The following is a 21940-nucleotide window of genomic DNA, read 5'->3' as shown; positions in this document are numbered from 1 at the left end:
TGTCTGTCTGTCTGTCTGTCTGTCTGTCTGTCTGTCTGTCTGTCTGTCTGTCTGTCTGTCTGTCTCTCTCTCTCTCTCTCTCTCTCCCTCTCTCTCTCTCTCTCTCTCTCTCTCTCTCTCTCAGAGTGTGTTGCTGTTCCCTGGAGTCAGGCTGTGTTTGGAAGACAATACTGTATGAAGAGCTTGAAGACGCACTCAGGACAAATAATCACCTCATCCTGACCCAGGAGGCTTTAACATTCTGATCAATATACTGTATCTGTTCAGGCTTTAACATTCTGATCAATATACTGTATCTGTTCCGCCCAAGGTCCGCTCACCTCTAGTCTAATAGGGTTTCACATCTAGTCTAGTCTAATAGGGTTTCACATCTAGTCTAGTCTAATAGGGTTTCACATCTAGTCTAGTCTAATAGGGTTTCACATCTAGTCTAGTCTAATAGGGTTTCACATCTAGTCTAATAGGGTTTCACCTCTAGTCTAATAGGATTTCACCTCTAGTCTAATAGGATTTCACCTCTAGTCTAATAGGATTTCACCTCTAGTCTAATAGGATTTCACCTCTAGTCTAAAAGGATTTCACCTCTAGTCTAAAAGGATTTCACCTCTAGTCTAGTCTAATAGGGTTTCACATCTAGTCTAGTCTAATAGGATTTCACCTATAGTCTAGTAGGATTTCACCTCTAGTCTAATAGGATTTCACCTCTAGTCTAATAGGATTTCACCTCTAGTCTAATAGGATTTCACCTCTAGTCTAATAGGATTTCACCTCTAGTCTAGTCCAAAAGGATTTCACCTCTAGTCTAGTCCAAAAGGATTTCACCTCTAGTCTAGTTCAATAGGATTTCACCTCTAGTCTAGTTCAATAGGATTTCACCTCTAGTCTAGTCTAATAGGATTTCACCTCTCGTCTAATAGGGTTTCACCTCTAATCTAATAGGATTTCACCTATAGTCTAATAGGATTTCACCTCTCGTCTAATAGGGTTTCACCTCTTATCTAATAGGATTTCACCTCTAATCTAATAGGATTTCACCTCTAGCCTAATAGGGTTTCACCTCTCGTCTAGTAGGATTTCACCTCTAATCTAATAGGATTTCACCTCTAGCCTAATAGGGTTTCACCTCTAATCTAATAGGATTTCAACTCTAGTCTAATAGGATTTCACCTCTAGCCTAATAGGGTTTCACCTCTAGTCTAATAGGATTTCACCTCTAGTCTAGTCTAATAGGATTTCACCTCTATTCTAGTCTAATAGGATTTCACCTCTAGTCTAGTAGAATTTCACCTCTAGTCTAATAGGATTTCACCTCTAGTCTAATACGATTTCACCTCTAGTCTAAAAGGATTTCACCTCTAGTCTAAAAGGATTTCACCTCTAGTCTAAAATGATTTCACCTCTAGTCTAAAAGGATTTCACCTCTAGTCTAGTCTAATAGGATTTCACCTCTAGTCTAGTCTAATAGGATTTCACCTCTAGTCTAGTCTAATAGGATTTCACCTCTAGTCTAGTCCAAAAGGATTTCATCTCTAGTCTAGTCCAATAGGATTTCACCTCTAGTCTAGTCTAATAGGATTTCACCTCTAGTCTAGTCCAAAAGGATTTCACCTAGTCTAGTTCAATAGGATTTCACCTCTAGTCTAGTCTAATAGGGTTTCACCTCTAGTCTAATAGGATTTCACCTCCAGTCTAATAGGATTTCACCTCTAGTCTAATAGGATTTCACCTCTAGTCTAATAGGATTTCACCTCTAGTCTAAAAGGATTTCACCTCTAGTCTAAAAGGATTTCACCTCTAGTCTAGTCTAATAGGGTTTCACATCTAGTCTAGTCTAATAGGATTTCACCTATAGTCTAGTAGGATTTCACCTCTAGTCTAGTAGGATTTCACCTCTAGTCTAATAGGATTTCACCTCTAGTCTAATAGGATTTCACCTCTAGTCTAATAGGATTTCACCTCTAGTCTAATAGGATTTCACCTCTAGTCTAGACCAAAAGGATTTCACCTCTAGTCTAGTCCAAAAGGATTTCACCTCTAGTCTAGTCCAAAAGGATTTCACCTCTAGTCTAGTTCAATAGGATTTCACCTCTAGTCTAGTCTAATAGGATTTCACCTCTCGTCTAATAGAATTTCACCTCTAATCTAATAGGATTTCACCTCTAATCTAATAGGATTTCACCTCTAATCTAATAGGATTTCACCTCTAGTCTAATAGGATTTCACCTCTCGTCTAATAGAATTTCACCTCTAATCTAATAGGATTTCACCTCTTATCTGATAGGATTTCACCTCTAATCTAATAGGATTTCACCTCTAGTCTAATAGGATTTCACCTCTCGTCTAGTAGGATTTCACCTCTAATCTAATAGGATTTCACCTCTAGCCTAATAGGGTTTCACCTCTAATCTAATAGGATTTCATCTCTAGTCTAATAGGATTTCACCTCTAGTCTAATAGGGTTTCACCTCTAGTCTAGCGTAATAGGGTTTCACCTCTAGTCTAATAGGATTTCACCTCTAGTCTAATAGGATTTCACCTCTAGTCTAGTCTAATAGGATTTCACCTCTAGTCTAGTCTAATAGGATTTCACCTCTAGTCTAGTAGAATTTCACCTCTAGTCTAATAGGATTTCATCTCTAGTCTAATACGATTTCACCTCTAGTCTAAAAGGATTTCACCTCTAGTCTAAAAGGATTTCACCTCTAGTCTAAAAGGATGTCACCTCTAGTCTAGTCTAATAGGATTTCACCTCTAGTCTAGTCTAATAGGATTTCACCTCTAGTCTAGTCTAATAGGATTTCACCTCTAGTCTAGTCCAAAAGGATTTCACCTCTAGTCTAGTCCAATAGGATTTCACCTCTAGTCTAGTCTAATAGGATTTCACCTCTAGTCTAGTCCAAAAGGATTTCACCTCTAGTCTAGTCCAAAAGGATTTCACCTCTAGTCTAGTTCAATAGGATTTCACCTCTAGTTAGTCCAATAGGATTTCACCTCTAGTCTAGTCCAAAAGGATTTCACCTCTAGTCTAGTTCAATAGGATTTCACATCTAGTCTAGTCCAATAGGGTTTCACCTCTAGTCTAGTAGAATTTCACCTCTAGTCTAATAGGATTTCACCTCTAGTCTAATACGATTTCACCTCTAGTCTAATACGATTTCACCTCTAGTCTAATAGGATTTCACCTCTAGTCTAGTCTAATAGGATTTCACCTCTAGTCTAATAGGATTTCACCTCTAGTCTAATACGATTTCACCTCTAGTCTAAAAGGATTTCACCTCTAGTCTAAAAGGATTTCACCTCTAGTCTAAAAGGATTTCACCTCTAGTCTAGTCCAATAGGATTTCACCTCTAGTCTAGTCTAATAGGATTTCACCTCTAGTCTAGTCCAAAAGGATTTCACCTCTAGTCTAGTTCAATAGGATTTCACCTCTAGTTAGTCCAATAGGATTTCACCTCTAGTCTAGTCTAATAGGATTTCACCTCTAGTCTAGTCCAATAGGATTTCTCCTCTAGTCTAGTCCAATAGGATTTCACCTCTAGTCTAGTCCAGTAGGATTTTCATCACACCGAGAATGTGATGAAAGAAATAAAAGTCGAAATAAATCATTCTCTCTACTATTATTCTGACATTTCACAATCTTAAAATAAAGTAGTGATCCACCTCTAGTCTAATAGGATTTCACCTCTAGTCTAAAAGGATTTCACCTCTAGTCTAAAAGGATTTCACCTCTAGTCTAGTCTAATAGGGTTTCACATCTAGTCTAGTCTAATAGGATTTTACCTATAGTCTAGTAGGATTTCACCTATAGTCTAATAGGATTTCACCTCTAGTCTAATAGGATTTCACCTCTAGTCTAATAGGATTTCACCTCTAGTCTAATAGGATTTCACCTCTAGTCTAATAGGATTTCACCTCTAGTCTAGTCCAAAAGGATTTCACCTCTAGTCTAGTTCAATAGGATTTCACCTCTAGTCTAGTCTAATAGGATTTCACCTCTCGTCTAATAGAATTTCACCTCTAATCTAATAGGATTTCACCTCTAATCTAATAGGATTTCACCTCTAATCTAATAGGATTTCACCTCTAGTCTAATAGGATTTCACCTCTCGTCTAATAGAATTTCACCTCTAATCTAATAGGATTTCACCTCTTATCTAATAGGATTTCACCTCTAATCTAATAGGATTTCACCTCTAGTCTAATAGGGTTTCACCTCTAGTCTAGCCTAATAGGGTTTCACCTCTAGTCTAATAGGATTTCACCTCTAGTCTAAAAGGATTTCACCTCTAGTCTAGTCTAATAGGATTTCACCTCTAGTCTAGTAGAATTTCACCTCTAGTCTAATAGGATTTCACCTCTAGTCTAATACGATTTCACCTCTAGTCTAAAAGGATTTCACCTCTAGTCTAAAAGGATTTCACCTCTAGTCTAAAAGGATGTCACCTCTAGTCTAGTCTAATAGGATTTCACCTCTAGTCTAGTCTAATAGGATTTCACCTCTAGTCTAGTCCAAAAGGATTTCACCTCTAGTCTAGTCCAATAGGATTTCACCTCTAGTCTAGTCTAATAGGATTTCACCTCTAGTCTAGTCCAAAAGGATTTCACCTCTAGTCTAGTCCAAAAGGATTTCACCTCTAGTCTAGTTCAATAGGATTTCACCTCTAGTTAGTCCAATAGGATTTCACCTCTAGTCTAGTCCAAAAGGATTTCACCTCTAGTCTAGTTCAATAGGATTTCACATCTAGTCTAGTCCAATAGGGTTTCACCTCTAGTCTAGTAGAATTTCACCTCTAGTCTAATAGGATTTCACCTCTAGTCTAATACGATTTCACCTCTAGTCTAATACGATTTCACCTCTAGTCTAATAGGATTTCACCTCTAGTCTAGTCTAATAGGATTTCACCTCTAGTCTAATAGGATTTCACCTCTAGTCTAATAGGATTTCACCTCTAGTCTAATAGGATTTCACCTCTAGTCTAATACGATTTCACCTCTAGTCTAAAAGGATTTCACCTCTAGTCTAAAAGGATTTCACCTCTAGTCTAAAAGGATTTCACCTCTAGTCTAAAAGGATTTCACCTCTAGTCTAGTCTAATAGGATTTCACCTCTAGTCTAGTCTAATAGGATTTCACCTCTAGTCTAGTCTAATAGGATTTCACCTCTAGTCTAGTCTAATAGGATTACACCTCTAGTCTAGTCCAAAAGGATTTCACCTCTAGTCTAGTCCAATAGGATTTCACCTCTAGTCTAGTCTAATAGGATTTCACCTCTAGTCTAGTCCAAAAGGATTTCACCTCTAGTCTAGTTCAATAGGATTTCACCTCTAGTCTAGTCTAATAGGATTTCACCTCTAGTCTAGTCTAATAGGATTTCACCTCTAGTCTAGTCTAATAGGATTTCACCTCTAGTCTAGTCCAAAAGGATTTCACCTCTAGTCTAGTCCAATAGGATTTCACCTCTAGTCTAGTCTAATAGGATTTCACCTCTAGTCTAGTCCAAAAGGATTTCACCTCTAGTCTAGTTCAATAGGATTTCACCTCTAGTTAGTCCAATAGGATTTCTCCTCTAGTCTAGTCCAATAGGATTTCACCTCTAGTCTAGTCCAGTAGGATTTTCATCACACGGAGAATGTGATGAAAGAAATAAAAGTCGAAATAAATCATTCTCTCTACTATTATTCTGACATTTCACAATCTTAAAATAAAGTAGTGATCCACCTCTAGTCTAATAGGATTTCACCTCTAGTCTAAAAGGATTTCACCTCTAGTCTAAAAGGATTTCACCTCTAGTCTAGTCTAATAGGGTTTCACATCTAGTCTAGTCTAATAGGATTTCACCTATAGTCTAGTAGGATTTCACCTCTAGTCTAATAGGATTTCACCTCTTGTCTAATAGGATTTCACCTCTAGTCTAATAGGATTTCACCTCTAGTCTAATAGGATTTCACCTCTAGTCTAATAGGATTTCACCTCTAGTCTAGTCCAAAAGGATTTCACCTCTAGTCTAGTCCAAAAGGATTTCACCTCTAGTCTAGTTCAATAGGATTTCACCTCTAGTCTAGTCTAATAGGATTTCACCTCTCGTCTAATAGAATTTCACCTCTAATCTAATAGGATTTCACCTCTAATCTAATAGGATTTCACCTCTAATCTAATAGGATTTCACCTCTAGTCTAATAGGATTTCACCTCTCGTCTAATAGAATTTCACCTCTAATCTAATAGGATTTCACCTCTTATCTAATAGGATTTCACCTCTAATCTAATAGGATTTCACCTCTAGTCTAATAGGATTTCACCTCTCGTCTAGTAGGATTTCACCTCTAATCTAATAGGATTTCACCTCTAGCCTAATAGGGTTTCACCTCTAATCTAATAGGATTTCACCTCTAGTCTAATAGGATTTCACCTCTAGTCTAATAGGGTTTCACCTCTAGTCTAGCCTAATAGGGTTTCACCTCTAGTCTAATAGGATTTCACCTCTAGTCTAAAAGGATTTCACCTCTAGTCTAGTCTAATAGGATTTCACCTCTAGTCTAGTCTAATAGGATTTCACCTCTAGTCTAGTGCAAAAGGATTTCACCTCTAGTCTAGTCCAATAGGATTTCACCTCTAGTCTAGTCTAATAGGATTTCACCTCTAGTCTAGTCCAAAAGGATTTCACCTCTAGTCTAGTCCAAAAGGATTTCACCTCTAGTCTAGTTCAATAGGATTTCACCTCTAGTTAGTCCAATAGGATTTCATCTCTAGTCTAGTCCAAAAGGATTTCACCTCTAGTCTAGTTCAATAGGATTTCACATCTAGTCTAGTCCAATAGGGTTTCACCTCTAGTTTAGTAGAATTTCACCTCTAGTCTAAAAGGATTTCACCTCTAGTCTAAAAGGATTTCACCTCTAGTCTAGTCTAATAGGATTTCACCTCTAGTCTAGTCTAATAGGATTTCACCTCTAGTCTAGTAGAATTTCACCTCTAGTCTAATAGGATTTCACCTCTAGTCTAATACGATTTCACCTCTAGTCTAAAAGGATTTCACCTCTAGTCTAAAAGGATTTCACCTCTAGTCTAAAAGGATGTCACCTCTAGTCTAGTCTAATAGGATTTCACCTCTAGTCTAGTCTAATAGGATTTCACCTCTAGTCTAGTCTAATAGGATTTCACCTCTAGTCTAGTCCAAAAGGATTTCACCTCTAGTCTAGTCCAATAGGATTTCACCTCTAGTCTAGTCTAATAGGATTTCACCTCTAGTCTAGTCCAAAAGGATTTCACCTCTAGTCTAGTCCAAAAGGATTTCACCTCTAGTCTAGTTCAATAGGATTTCACCTCTAGTTAGTCCAATAGGATTTCACCTCTAGTCTAGTCCAAAAGGATTTCACCTCTAGTCTAGTTCAATAGGATTTCACATCTAGTCTAGTCCAATAGGGTTTCACCTCTAGTCTAGTAGAATTTCACCTCTAGTCTAATAGGATTTCACCTCTAGTCTAATACGATTTCACCTCTAGTCTAATACGATTTCACCTCTAGTCTAATAGGATTTCACCTCTAGTCTAGTCTAATAGGATTTCACCTCTAGTCTAATAGGATTTCACCTCTAGTCTAATAGGATTTCACCTCTAGTCTAATAGGATTTCACCTCTAGTCTAATACGATTTCACCTCTAGTCTAAAAGGATTTCACCTCTAGTCTAAAAGGATTTCACCTCTAGTCTAAAAGGATTTCACCTCTAGTCTAAAAGGATTTCACCTCTAGTCTAGTCTAATAGGATTTCACCTCTAGTCTAGTCTAATAGGATTTCACCTCTAGTCTAGTCTAATAGGATTTCACCTCTAGTCTAGTCCAAAAGGATTTCACCTCTAGTCTAGTCCAATAGGATTTCACCTCTAGTCTAGTCTAATAGGATTTCACCTCTAGTCTAGTCCAAAAGGATTTCACCTCTAGTCTAGTTCAATAGGATTTCATCTCTAGTTAGTCCAATAGGATTTCACCTCTAGTCTAGTCTAATAGGATTTCACCTCTAGTCTAGTCCAATAGGATTTCTCCTCTAGTCTAGTCCAATAGGATTTCACCTCTAGTCTAGTCCAGTAGGATTTTCATCACACCGAGAATGTGATGAAAGAAATAAAAGTCGAAATAAATCATTCTCTACTATTATTCTGACATTTCACAATCTTAAAATAAAGTAGTGATCCTAACTGACCTAAGACAGGGAATTTTTACTAGGATTAAATGTCAGGAATTGAAAAACGGAGTTTAAATGTATTTGGCTAAGGTGTAGGTGTGTCCAAACTTTTGACTGGTACTATATATATATATATATATATATATATATATATATATATATATATAATGACCCTGTCACTGAGTCTGTCAGCACTGAGTGTGCCTGCCTGTCCATCCTGTACCCATCCTACACCCCAGAGGGAATACAGGAGAGGGAACCTACTTTGCCATCCATATCTGGGTCTCAGCATGGGTGACATCCACACCCTGGCTGCTACAGCAACTAACTGCAACAATCTGCCCTGGCTGTCTGTTTGTGCTATGCAGGCCAGAGCGAAGGCATCACCACTGCATAACACACACGCTTCTCCCTGGGTGCATAAGTACCCCAGCTGTTACGATGCTCTATTTCCACAACTAAAGTATGACTGGGAGGAAGGGATAGAGAGAAGTAAAAAAAAGTTGGCCGTAGTATAAATAGCAGCCAGCAGAGAGTCAAGGGGCTTCATAAATCCTGCTACTTTAGCTTCTTCTACCCCTGCACACCACAGGCATTCAATACACTTTACAAGAGGAAAAAGAGGAATTCCAAGAGGGTGGTATTTCTCCTAACAGACTGGCTGTGAGATAGAAAATCTATAGCCTACCATACACCACCTACTCACTGGCTTTGGTAGAGTTGTAGAGTCCATCAGCATACAGTGGGGGCAGGGATGTACCACTGAACAGGTGGCATGGGGTGAGAGGTCAAGGGTGTGCCGTTTGGGTGGCAGTGAACTCTGTGGGATAATAACCTCTCCCAGTGTTTTTCTGTGACGATGTGTGTGTGTGTGTGTGTGTGTGTGTGTGTGTGTGTGTGTGTGTGTGTGTGTGTGTGTGTGTGTGTGTGTGTGTGTGTACAGTGAAAGTAGCCACAGCTGTAACTCAGGCCCCACACACAGTCTCTAATGAGGGGCATCAATCAGGCCGTGCCAAGAGCATTGGGTTGCCTGTCTCCTACTTGATGGGCCTCTGTGATATTCCCATAATGCTCCAAGCATTTTCAAATCTATGATCTCTGTCATAGCTGCATGATTTCACTGTACTGGGAAGAAGTCTACAGTATGGTTGACTAGGAGTGGAGGGTTATGATGATGACAGCATTTTAAGGACTGATGATAATGTGAAATGTATCAACAGTAAACTATGATAACGGACAGAGGACATTAATCATGCTATTTAAATAGATTTGATTCGTCACATATTCTTGTGGGAAGGGCATGAGTATAATGCTATTCTAAGCATGGCTGGTCTACTGAGCTTTGATCTGGTATTAGATAGTAATAGAATAATTCAGTTACTGTGGCCCCTACAGTGCAGGGAATATGCAAGGCAGGGCACTTTAACTTTTAAACCCCCTGATGGTGTACAAATCCCTGGCTCAACAGTACCATGTGAGGGATATAGGAGGGTTGGGGTGGAGAAGAGAGGAATCCCAATGAGCTTCATGTCACTCCTACAAATGACCTTTCAAACATTGCGACAGTGGAGATCAGATACCACTCTCAACCCTCTACTAACACATCAAGCCATGCATCCTAAAGCCTACATAACACCACCTTAATTATGTTGTGACACCTATCATACACATTCATGACAGAAAGATAAAGGACTCCACTGTGGTCCTGCTATTGTTCTAATACATCATAATGAAAGTTTAGCAACATCAGGGCCATTTATCAATAGTTAACATGAAAGTCATGGTACAAATGTAGGATATTAATTTGGCCTACACTGTCACAACAAAATCATCCCGCAGCAACAGGATTTTAATGTTTAGTCCATAATGTTTCTTTATCGGTGGTTAGGCTATTAGCTGGCCAAAAGTTACATGAAAAGTGCAATACTGTTAATATAACCTTGTGTTAGTGTGGGTTTTTAGTCAATTTATGTATATCGCGAAGCTCATCTGCATTTCACTGCAACAAAACAGGACAATTCTCAGCAACAAAAGAGCGATCAAATTAAGAGCCTTCCTCTGTATGTCAGGAATGTCATGCCATGTCATCTCCCATGTTTTAGAGGCACTTACAAGCAAGCTCTACAACGCTACAACTTAAAGATAAGTCCGGGTACGTCCAGGTCAAACCAACTCTGTGCATATGTCGCTAACACTAGGTCCCATGCTATTCAACCTCATCACACCACCTGGGGCTCCACCATGGCCGTACCACTCACACAATTCAACACAATCAACTTCATGACTGCAGCTATAACCTGCAGAAAATACTCTATATATTGTTCTCTGATGAAAAAAAACCTGTGGTAATAATAGCCATCATTAGCATAACAACTGTGACGTTTCAGACAGATGAATGGCTTCAGGCTTGCTATGGCCACAGTCATTACATTTACATTTTTAGTCATTTAGCAGACTTACAGTAGTGAATGGATACATTTCATACTGGTCCCCTGTGGGAATCGAACCCACAACCCTGGCATTGCAAACACCATGCTCTACCAACTGAGCCACACGGGACCACAGTCAAAGACATAATGTGAACCATAGCTGACTCATTACCATCAATTGAATTAAGACGATACCTTAAAAATACACACAAACAATTGGACTGGGAGCAGCTGTTGCACAAGTGCAAGCAGTTATGAATTCCATTTCCAGCATTCCTCAGGCAGTCAGTTCCTGTTCCTCCTCATCTCATCCCTGGGACAAGCAGCAGACAATCTCACACTCTAATCTGAGTTCAATTACACTCTATTCTCATCTCCTCCCAGCATGACCTCGGACCAACCAGACGTTACACTGAAGCCCACATTATAACCTTCCTCGGGTAAAGATAGTAGAGGTGCACTCACTTGTCGTGGAGCATATATTCAGTGTTTTCTGGAGAGATCTGTCCAGTCACAGGGTGTCGGAACGACGTGCTCTTCTGGTTATGGCTGAGAGCGTCAGAGAGAGAGAGAACAGGGAGGGAAGACAGGGAAGGAGTGAAAACAACAGCGAAGGACAAAATACAATTAGTATTCCGTCATTAATCATATTTCTGCTTGATCGCGCCACTATTTTGTGCATTGATGTATTGGTCACTGGCTGCTTGTTGGGCATTCTACAGGAATACACCAAGTTTGTAGACTTCCAATGACTTTCACAGCCAAGTGTAGAATGTGCGGTAGTGCTGAAGACTGGCCAAGGCAGGGGCTCATGTTAGCTCAGTACTCTAACCTACCAGCTCGCCAGGCTTTATTGATTTCAATTACATGGGGTCATTCATCGCTTTAACTAGGGCATTAAAGCATCCCTGTATCGTTGGATAAAATAGGAAATGGACAGGGGGGCAGCGCTGGTGGTGGAAAGAATGAAAAATAACACAATGATGTGATTTGCTCTAAACTGTCAATTATTTACTTTTTACACACTTTGGATGGAAGTTGCGTAGCAGATGTGCCCATCGGACAGTAAGCGAGAGTCATTCTATGAACAGGGATCTGATCATTCAACATTAGCTTTAGGAGCAGTGGAGCAGTCAGGATTCCATACGTTTCCACTTAGAGTTATCCAGGTCCAGAACACGCACAGGCGGAAACTTCTGATCCAGACTGACCTGGTCTTTAATCACTATGAGGACTTCTGACCCAGACTGACCTGGTCTTTAATCACTATGAGGACTTCTGATCCAGACTGACCTGGTCGTTAATCACTATGAGGACTTCTGACCCAGACTGACCTGGTCTTTAATCACTATGAGGACTTCTGATCCAGACTGACCTAGTCTTTAATCACTATGAGGACTTCTGACCCAGACTGACCTGGTCGTTAATCACTATGAGGACTTCTGATCCAGACTGACCTGGTCGTTAATCACTATGAGGACTTCTGACCCAGACTGACCTGGTCTTTAATCACTATGAGGACTTCTGACCCAGACTGACCTGGTCTTTAATCACTATGAGGACTTCTGACCCAGACTGACCTGGTCTTTAATCACTATGAGGACTTCTGACCCAGACTGACCTGGTCGTTAATCACTATGAGGACTTCTGATCCAGACTGACCTGGTCGTTAATCACTATGAGGACTTCTGACCCAGACTGACCTGGTCTTTAATCACTATGAGGACTTCTGATCCAGACTGACCTGGTCTTTAATCATTATGAGGACTTCTGACCCAGACTGACCTGGTCGTTAATCACTATGAGGACTTCTGATCCAGACTGACCTGGTCGTTAATCACTATGAGGACTTCTGACCTAGACTGACCTGGTCTTTAATCACTATGAGGACTTCTGACCCAGACTGACCTGGTCGTTAATCATTATGAGGACTTCTGACCCAGACTGACCTGGTCGTTAATCACTATGAGGACTTCTGACCTGGTCTTTAATCACTATGAGGACTTCTGATCCAGACTGACCTGGTCATTAATCACTATGAGGACTTCTGACCCAGACTGACCTGGTCTTTAATCACTATGAGGACTTCTGATCCAGACTGACCTGGTCGTTAATCACTATGAGGACTTCTGACCCAGACTGACCTGGTCGTTAATCACTCTGAAGACTTCTGGGTCCGATTGTGTGCGTGTGAATGCTGTATGTGAGTGTAGTGTTTCTTACTGTGCTACTTTATAGATCAGACCCCCCCGTGCAGGTCAGAGCCTCCCAGAGGGGGTCAGGTGAGCTGTGCTAGCTAGCCTATCGGTGTGTCCTCAGATAGACCAGGATAACACACCCTAGGCTTCCAGTTCTCACACTTCACTGTCACATTCAACAGCCAATGAGAAATACTACACCAATCCAGCCACTATGGAAACAGTCATCACAATAAGAATGACAACACAACCAGGGCAATGATGTGGGCCAATTTATTGGTGCACTGACTGTCCAATCAGTCTAGCAGAAATAAGTAAAAGTCACATATGTCATTCAATCCAGATGACTGCTGATGTCTTAACTGAATTATGAGATTAATCAGCCTTTACCTGTAATGAAATATTTCATGCTTCCTTACACTTGAATTCCGTGTAAAATCAGAGCATGTTGGAGTTGAATAGGCTCTTACATGAGGACATTTTTGCTTTGAGACTGTTTCAATCTCTCTCGCAAAGCTACGTTATCGTGATGCTTTTGGGGGAGGGGAAATATCAAAGTACTGGGAACGATTGTTCCCCCTACTGTGATTCTTAATGTAAACACTGGCAATGATGCAAATTGCCAAGATTTGAGGTAACAGACAACAGCTGACTGTACTCTCTGCTCTCTTCCAACCCATTCTCAATAACAACATTAAGAACACAACATCCTCATACAATCTATAATCACATTACAATATGCATTCCATAAATGTAGTTCTATATATACACAACTGTAGTGATTCATTGTGTATCTATGGAAAACCATCTGTTAACCTTGACTCAATAGAGCAGAAATATCAGCGAGATGATGTCAGAGATGAATGTCCTGTGTTGAGTGCTCCTCTATCTCATCATGGTGTCCAGCACCACCGCCCTCTCTGGGCTCTTTACTCAAGCGTGGCCACTGAGAAGACAGGCCCATTTGTCTGAGGGGCCACTGGACAGATATGAAGTGCTAAGGTCCTCCCAGAGCAGAGCCATCCCTCTCCGGCTGCTGTAGACTGGACTGAACAAGACTGAAAGGCAGCCTGCTGTGGACTGTACTAGCCTGAGAGGCAGCATGCTCTGGACTGGACTGTACCAGCCTGAGAGGCAGCCTGCTCTGGACTGTAATGGACTGTACCAGCCTGAGAGGCAGCCTGCTCTGGACTGTAATGGACTGTACCAGCCTGAGAGGCAGCCTGCTCTGGACTGTAATGGACTGTACCAGCCTGAGAGGCAATCAGCAGTGGCAGCATCACACTTGCTCACTAGGCATCCTAATGTTTACAGTGTGCATGGTAATACCATGTCAGCAGCATATAGCATACGCCTCCTGAAGGACAACAGCCTTTACCAGCTGACACATAGTGTTATATCAACCCTGGTAGTATTACTGCGGTGTCATGCAGCAAAGTAAAGGAAATAAATCTGGTTGTTTCGAGAGATTTATGGGTTGACATTTTTTCAAAAGTTCGCAGGAAGCTGTGGTTGAGCAGAGACATTTCTGCATACACCCAAACACAAAAACGGACTCAAAGCAACACGCACGAAAACACAGAACAACACACACACAAACACAACAACACAGCTCTCTACTCGGTTTGGTCGTGGCCTGGGCTATGTTCCAGTAATGGCATGTAGTGTGTTGAACTACACCAGGTCCATGCAGTAGTACCCTACCCTCCACTGTTAATTAGGAACCTGCATTCTTTGGACCGTTTGTTTCAGCCACATTACTTCTGAACTACTTGTCATGGAATTCACTGCATTCCTACTTAGTGAACAAACGGTTCCGGCAGCACAGTGGCCCTGTTTGTTTTGCCATGCCATGTAGTGTAGTACTCAGGGAAAAGACCTGGTTGCAGACCCACTTCAGTAAGACGCATGAGCTGACGCACATCCCAAAATGTTTGTATACGTGCTTACTAATGAAGAGTAAACTGTTTTATTACATTATATACATATGAAGTGGGTGAAGCAGTATGGAAACATTATTAAAGTGACCAGTGTTCTATGTCTCTATGTTTAATGAACAAAAATATAAACGCAACAGTTTTAAAGATTTTGCTGAGTTACAGTTCATATAAGGAAATTAAGCTCTAATCTATGGATTCCAAATGACTGGGCAGGGGCACAGCCACGGGTGGGCCTGGGAGGGCATAGGCCCACCCACTTGGGAGCCAGGCCGACCCACCGGGGAGCCAATCAGAATAATTATTTTCCCCACAAAAGGGCTTTATTACAGACAGAAATACTCCTCCTCTGTTCTCAGTCGCTCAGTACCAGCTTTGATGCACCTGTACTATCTCCGCCTTCTAGATGGCAGCGGGGTGAACATGCCGTGGCTCGGGTGGCTGAGGTCCTTGATGATCTTCTTGGCCTTCCTGTGACACCGGGTCCTGTAGATGTCCTGGAGGGCAGGCAGTGTGTCACCAGTGATGCGTTGGGCTGAGCGCACCACCCTCTGGAGAGCCCTGGGGTTGCGGACGGTGCAATTACCATACCAGGAGGAGATTCTGATGCGACAGGATGCTCGCAATGGTGCATCTGTAGACGTTTGTGAGGGTCTTAGGGGCCAAGTTGAATTTCTTCAGCCTCCAGAGGTTAAAGAGGCGCTATTGAGCCGTCTTCACCACACTGTCTGTGTGAAGGGACCATTTTAGGTTGTCAGTGATGTGCACGCCGAGGAACTTGAAGCTTTTGACCCTCTTCACTGCGGCCCTGTCAATGTAGATGGGGGTGTGCTCTCTCTGCTCTCTCCTGTAGTCTACAATAAGCTCCCTCGTTTTGTTGACATTGAGGGAGAGATTATTTTCCTGGCACCACTAGGGCTCTCAACTCCTTCCTGTTGGACGTCTCATCATCGTTGGTAATCAGGCCTACCACTGTTGTGTTGTCAGCAAACTTGATGATTGAGTACTGGAGGGGGCTGAGCACGCACCCCAGTGGGGCCCCCGTGTTGAGGATCAGCGTGGCAGAGTTATTGTTGCCTACCTTCACAACTTGGGGTCGGCCCGTCAGGAAGTCCAGGACCCAGTTGCACAGGGAGGGGTTCAGACCCAGGGCCCTGAGCTTAGTGATGAGCTTAGAGGGCACTATGGTGTTGAAGGCTGAGCTGTAGTCGATGAACAGCATTCTTACATAGGTATTTCTCTTGTCCAGGTGGGATAGGGCAGCATGTAGTGCAATTGCGATTGCATCTGTTGGGACGATTTGCGAATTGTAGTGGTCTAGGGTGTCAGGTAAGGTGGAGGTGATATGTTCCTTAACTAGCCTCTCAAAGCTCTTCATGATGAGTGAGTGCTACAGGGCGATAGTCATTGAGTTTAGTTACTTTCATTTTCTTGGGTACAGGAACAATGGTGGACATTTTGAAGCAAGTGGGGACAACATGCTAAAATGACTTGCTCACGTCGGCCACAAAGAACAAGAGCACACAGTCCTCATGAGTGTCGGGGGCCCGCTTTGGCGGCTCTGTGTTTGGCTCCTCAAAGTGAGCGAAGAAAGTGTTTATCTCGTCCGGGTGCAAGCCACCGTGTCAACGTTGTGGCTGGCTTTCCGTGCCTGTCTTGAGTCCCTGCCACATGCGTCTTGTGTCTGAGTTGTTAAATTGTGGCTCCAATTTGTCCCTGTACTGTCGTTTTGTCTCTTTGATTACCTTTACGGAGGTCATGCATAGCTGGACCGGGAAATGGTCCAATTCACAAACTTTTATCAAGAGAACATCCCTGGTCATCCCTACTGCCTCTGATCTGGCAGACTCATTAAACACAAATGCTTCATTTGTAAATGATGTCTGAGTGTTGGAGTGTGCCCTTGACTATCCGTAAATTAAAAAAACAAGAAAATTGTGCCGTTTGGATGGCCTAATAGAAGTAATTTGAAATGATTTATACTTTTACTATATTATTGCAATTACATTTACTTTTGATACTTAAGTATATTTTAAACCAAATACTTTTAGACTTTTACTCAGGTAGTATTTTACTGGGTAACTTTCACTTTTACTTGAGTCATTTTCTATTAAGGTATCTTTACTTTTACTCAAGTATGACAATAGGGTACTTTTTACACCACTGCCAGTCACCTTGGAATGGTTAAATGCAGTGGTTTGCACTTTCAGTTTTGCGTGAATTCTGCCATCTATCCACAGTTTCTGGTTTGGATATGTTGTAATCATCACATTGGGAACAACATCCTCTATGCACTTCCTGATGAGCCCAGTTACTGAGTCAGTGTATACGTCAATACTATTTTCAGAGGCGACCCGGAACATTTCCCAGTCCGCGTGATCAAAACATTCTTGAAGCATAGATTCCAATTAGTCAGACCAACATTGAACAGGGCCTGAACGTTAGCGAGTAATATACTAGGAAGCGGTGGATGGTATGCATGCCACCTGAGTCTGACTAGGGCCCCACTTCATCTACCAGGAGGAAGCACACGGAGACATGTAATCACATCACAGCCATGATGACTACTGGCTAATGAGAACGTGACCTAGCCTGCTCCTCGCAGCTTATCTGGCGTCTGAGTTTTGGTGCAGCACCCGGGATGAATAGAGCTGCATGAAACATTTCCATCTTTCGGCCAGTACTACTCTGCAAATAGGCTAACCACTTCATACACAAACCTTTTATAACAAGATTTATCACAAGGGAGGAAATGGAGCTGAAATGGTCATCCCAATGCCTATCCAAATCATGCATCATTTTCAAAGACAGAACCAAACGATCAGAATCACAGCTAAACTTCATTGAGATCAAAACTAAACCCTTGCAAAGAATTCCATTGACCTCTAGGATTGACATGAAAAGGTCAGGGGTTATAAAAACACTATGTCTTCCATTATCAGGGTCACACAGAGACACACTGAGACACCCCCCCACACACACACCCTCCACACACTGAGAATCCCCCCCCACCCCCCCACCCACACAGGACATACACACACTCCAAACAATGACCTTCTACACACTGACAGACCCCACCTGCTGCGAGGAGCAGCCTAGGTCACGTTCTCATTAGCCAGTAGTCATCATGGCTGTGATGTGATTACATGTCTCCGTGTGCTTCCTCCTCCATAACTCTTTCTCCCCATGCAGCACTCTCATGGCTCAGGCCTTATCAGCCTGGGTACCACTCAGAGTTAAGACCCCTCCTAACATCCTCACTGTAACCTGTGGTTAAATCACAGGTTAGATGTTAACATCAACATTACTGTGCATTTTTACATTGGATTTATAATTACACCATGTCTTTATGAAGATGATTATACTGTTAATATCATAGTATAATAATATCACACTGATTGAAATGTCCAGAGGTAATAAACCAGGGATATTTTAAGAAATAGGCTAAAGGTCATGTTGACAATGTGGAACTATACTTAAAAACATTGAACATGTCTAGGTATCTCAGCTGGCTTTACAAGACTGATGTTCAATATTATAGGAAATGCATGCCTTGAATTGCTAAACATTCAGCTCACAGGAAATATTTATATTCAACAGCATGTCAGTCGCATGTCAGTTGGAAACGAAACACTTAAGTGTAGTTTATGTGTAGTTTATGTTTCCATGTGGTCCTGATAGTGAGCAGCTAGCGTGACTGACAGGTCTAATAGCAGGTCTACCAGAGCTATGTTTGCACTAAGGTCTAACCTCCATGTAAAACATTTCAGGTGCAGCTACAGTCTGTTTAGACACTGCTTAATAGGATGGGAGTATTTTCCACAGAGCAGATTAAATTAAAAATGTGATTTTCTCAGAAAAGCATTTGAAATGTTCTATTTCATGTTGAACAAGAAGAGGTGAAATATATGGCAAAGAAGTTCAGTTGATTGAACATATTCTGCAACACACAAACACTGTTTGAGCTACAGTAAAACACACTATACAGAGCCTCTTCACCCTCAGGACGCTGAAAAGAGTTGGCATGGGCCCTCAGATCCTCAAAAGTTTCTACAGCTGCACCATTGAGAGCATCTTGACTGGCTGCATCACCGCTTGGTATGGCAACTGCTCGGCATCCGACTACAAGGCGTTACAGAGGGTAGTGCATACGGCCCAGTACATCACTGGGGTCAATCTCCCTGCCATCCAGGACCTCTATACAAGGCGGTGTCAGAGGAAGCCCAAACAATTGTCAAAGACTCCAGCCACCCTAGTCATAGACTGTTCTCTCTGCTACCGAACGGCTGGAGGATGTGACAATAAAAAAAAAATGATTTGAACCCCAAGTCATAAGACTGATGAATAGTTAACAAAAAAGCTGCATTTACCCTTTTTTGACTCATTACATACGCTGCTGCTACTGTCTATTATCTATCCTGTTTTCTAGTCACTTTACCCCTACCTACAGTATACTGCTGTTACTGTCTATTATCTATCCTGTTTTCTAGTCACTTTACCCCTACCTACAATATACTGCTGTTACTGTCTATTATCTATCCTTTACCCCTACCTACAATATACTGCTGTTACTGTCTATTATCTATCCTTTACCCCTACCTACAGTATACTACTGTTACTGTCTATTATCTATCCTTTACCCCTACCTACAGTATACTGCTGCTACTGTCTATTATCTATCCTTTACCCCTACCTACAGTATACTGCTGTTACTGTCTATTATCTATCCTTTACCCCTACCTACAGTATACTGCTGTTACTGTCTATTATCTATCCTTTACCCCTACCTACAGTATACTGCTGTTACTGTCTATTATCTATCCTTTACCCCTACCTACAGTATACTGCTGTTACTGTCTATTATCTATCCTTTACCCCTACCTACAGTATACTGCTGTTACTGTCTATTATCTATCCTTTACCCCTACCTACAGTATACTGCTGTTACTGTCTATTATCTATCCTTTACCCCTACCTACAGTATACTGTTGTTACTGTCTATTATCTATCCTTTACCCCTACCTACAGTATACTGCTGTTACTGTCTATTATCTATCCTTTACCCCTACATACAGTATACTGCTGCTACTGTCTATTATCTATCCTTTACCCCTACCTACAGTATACTGCTGTTACTGTCTATTATCTATCCTTTACCCCTACCTACAATATACTGCTGTTACTGTCTATTATCTATCCTTTACCCCTACCTACAGTATACTGCTGTTACTGTCTATTATCTATCCTTTACCCCTACCTACAGTATACTGCTGTTACTGTCTATTATCTATCCTTTACCCCTACCTACAGTATACTGCTGTTACTGTCTATTATCTATCCTGTTGTCTAGTCACTTTACCCCTACCTACAATATACTGCTGTTACTGTCTATTATCTATCCTTTACCCCTACCTACAGTATACTGCTGTTACTGTCTATTATCTATCCTTTACCCCTACCTACAGTATACTGCTGTTACTGTCTATTATCTATCCTTTACCCCTACCTACAGTATACTGCTGTTATTGTCTATTATCTATCCTGTTGTCTAGTCACTTTACCCCTACCTACAATATACTGCTGTTACTGTCTATTATCTATCCTTTACCCCTACCTACAGTATACTGCTGTTACTGTCTATTATCTATCCTTTACCCCTACCTACAGTATACTACTGTTACTGTCTATTATCTATCATGTTGTCTAGTCACTTTACCCCTACCTACAGTATACTACTGTTACTGTCTATTATCTATCCTTTACCCCTACCTACAGTATACTGCTGCTACTGTTTGTATTGACTCAATACTGGTGCCCCGTGTATATAGCCAAGTTATCATTGACTCCATACTGGTGCCCCGTGTATATAGCCAAGTTATCATTGACTCCATACTGGTACCCTGTGTATATAGCCAAGTTATCATTGTCTCAATACTGGTACCCCGTGTATATAGCCAAGTTATCATTGACTCAATACTGGTACCGCGTGTATATAGCCAAGTCATCATTGACTCCATACTGGTACCCTGTGTATATAGCCAAGTTATCATTGTCTCAATACTGGTACCCCGTGTATATAGCCAAGTTATCATTGACTCAATACTGGTGCCCCGTGTATATAGCCAAGTTATCATTGACTCCATACTGGTGCCCCGTGTATATAGCCAAGTAATCATTGACTCAATACTGGTGCCCCGTGTATATAGCCAAGTTATCATTGACTCCATACTGGTGCCCCGTGTATATAGCCAAGTTATCATTGACTCCATACTGGTGCCCCGTGTATATAGCCAAGTTATCATTGACTCCATACTGGTGCCCCGTGTATATAGCCAAGTTATCATTGACTCCATACTGGTGCCCCGTGTATATAGCCAAGTTATCATTGACTCCATACTGGTGCCCCGTGTATATAGCCAAGTTATCATTGACTCCATACTGGTGCCCCGTGTATATAGCCAAGTTATCATTGACTCCATACTGGTGCCCCGTGTATATAGCCACGTTATCATTGTCTCAATACTGGTACCCCGTGTATATAGCCAAGTTATCATTGTCTCCATACTGGTGCCCCGTGTATATAGCCAAGTTATCATTGTCTCCATACTGGTGCCCCGTGTATATAGCCAAGTTATCATTGTCTCAATACTGGTGCCCCGTGTATATAGCCAAGTTATCATTGACTCCATACTGGTGCCCCGTGTATATAGCCAAGTTATCATTGACTCCATACTGGTACCCCGTGTATATAGCCAAGTTATCATTGACTCCATACTGGTGCCCCGTGTATATAGCCAAGTTATCATTGACTCCATACTGGTGCCCCGTGTATATAGCCAAGTTATCATTGACTCCATACTGGTGCCCCGTGTATAGAGCCAAGTTATCATTGACTCCATACTGGTGCCCCGTGTATATAGCCAAGTTATCATTGACTCCATACTGGTGCCCCGTGTATATAGCCAAGTTATCATTGACTCCATACTGGTGCCCCGTGTATATAGCCAAGTTATCATTGACTCCATACTGGTACCCTGTGTATATAGCCAAGTTATCATTGACTCCATACTGGTACCCCGTGTATATAGCCAAGTTATCATTGACTCCATACTGGTGCCCCGTGTATATAGCCAAGTTATCATTGACTCCATACTGGTGCCCCGTGTATATAGCCAAGTTATCATTGACTCCATACTGGTG

The 21940-nt window shown here is 41.5% G+C and overlaps 1 protein-coding gene across 11 annotated transcripts in view; it reads right to left on the bottom strand.

Moving 5' to 3' along the window:
* plekha7b (pleckstrin homology domain containing, family A member 7b) overlaps positions 1-21940 on the bottom strand; it is a 157041-nt gene that overhangs the window by 65272 nt on the left and 69829 nt on the right. For all 11 annotated transcript variants that reach the window (XM_029767711.1, XM_029767712.1, XM_029767714.1 and 8 more), the window contains one exon: positions 11071-11154. In XM_029767711.1, the coding sequence (XP_029623571.1) occupies positions 11071-11154 (84 nt within the window). The remainder of the gene's footprint in view (positions 1-11070; positions 11155-21940) is intronic.

Source organism: Salmo trutta, chromosome 12, assembly GCF_901001165.1.
Source record: "Salmo trutta chromosome 12, fSalTru1.1, whole genome shotgun sequence".
Lineage (NCBI taxonomy): Eukaryota > Metazoa > Chordata > Actinopteri > Salmoniformes > Salmonidae > Salmo > Salmo trutta.
The sequence above is the reverse complement of the archived record's forward strand: the minus strand, read 5'-3'. Positions and strand labels throughout refer to the sequence as shown.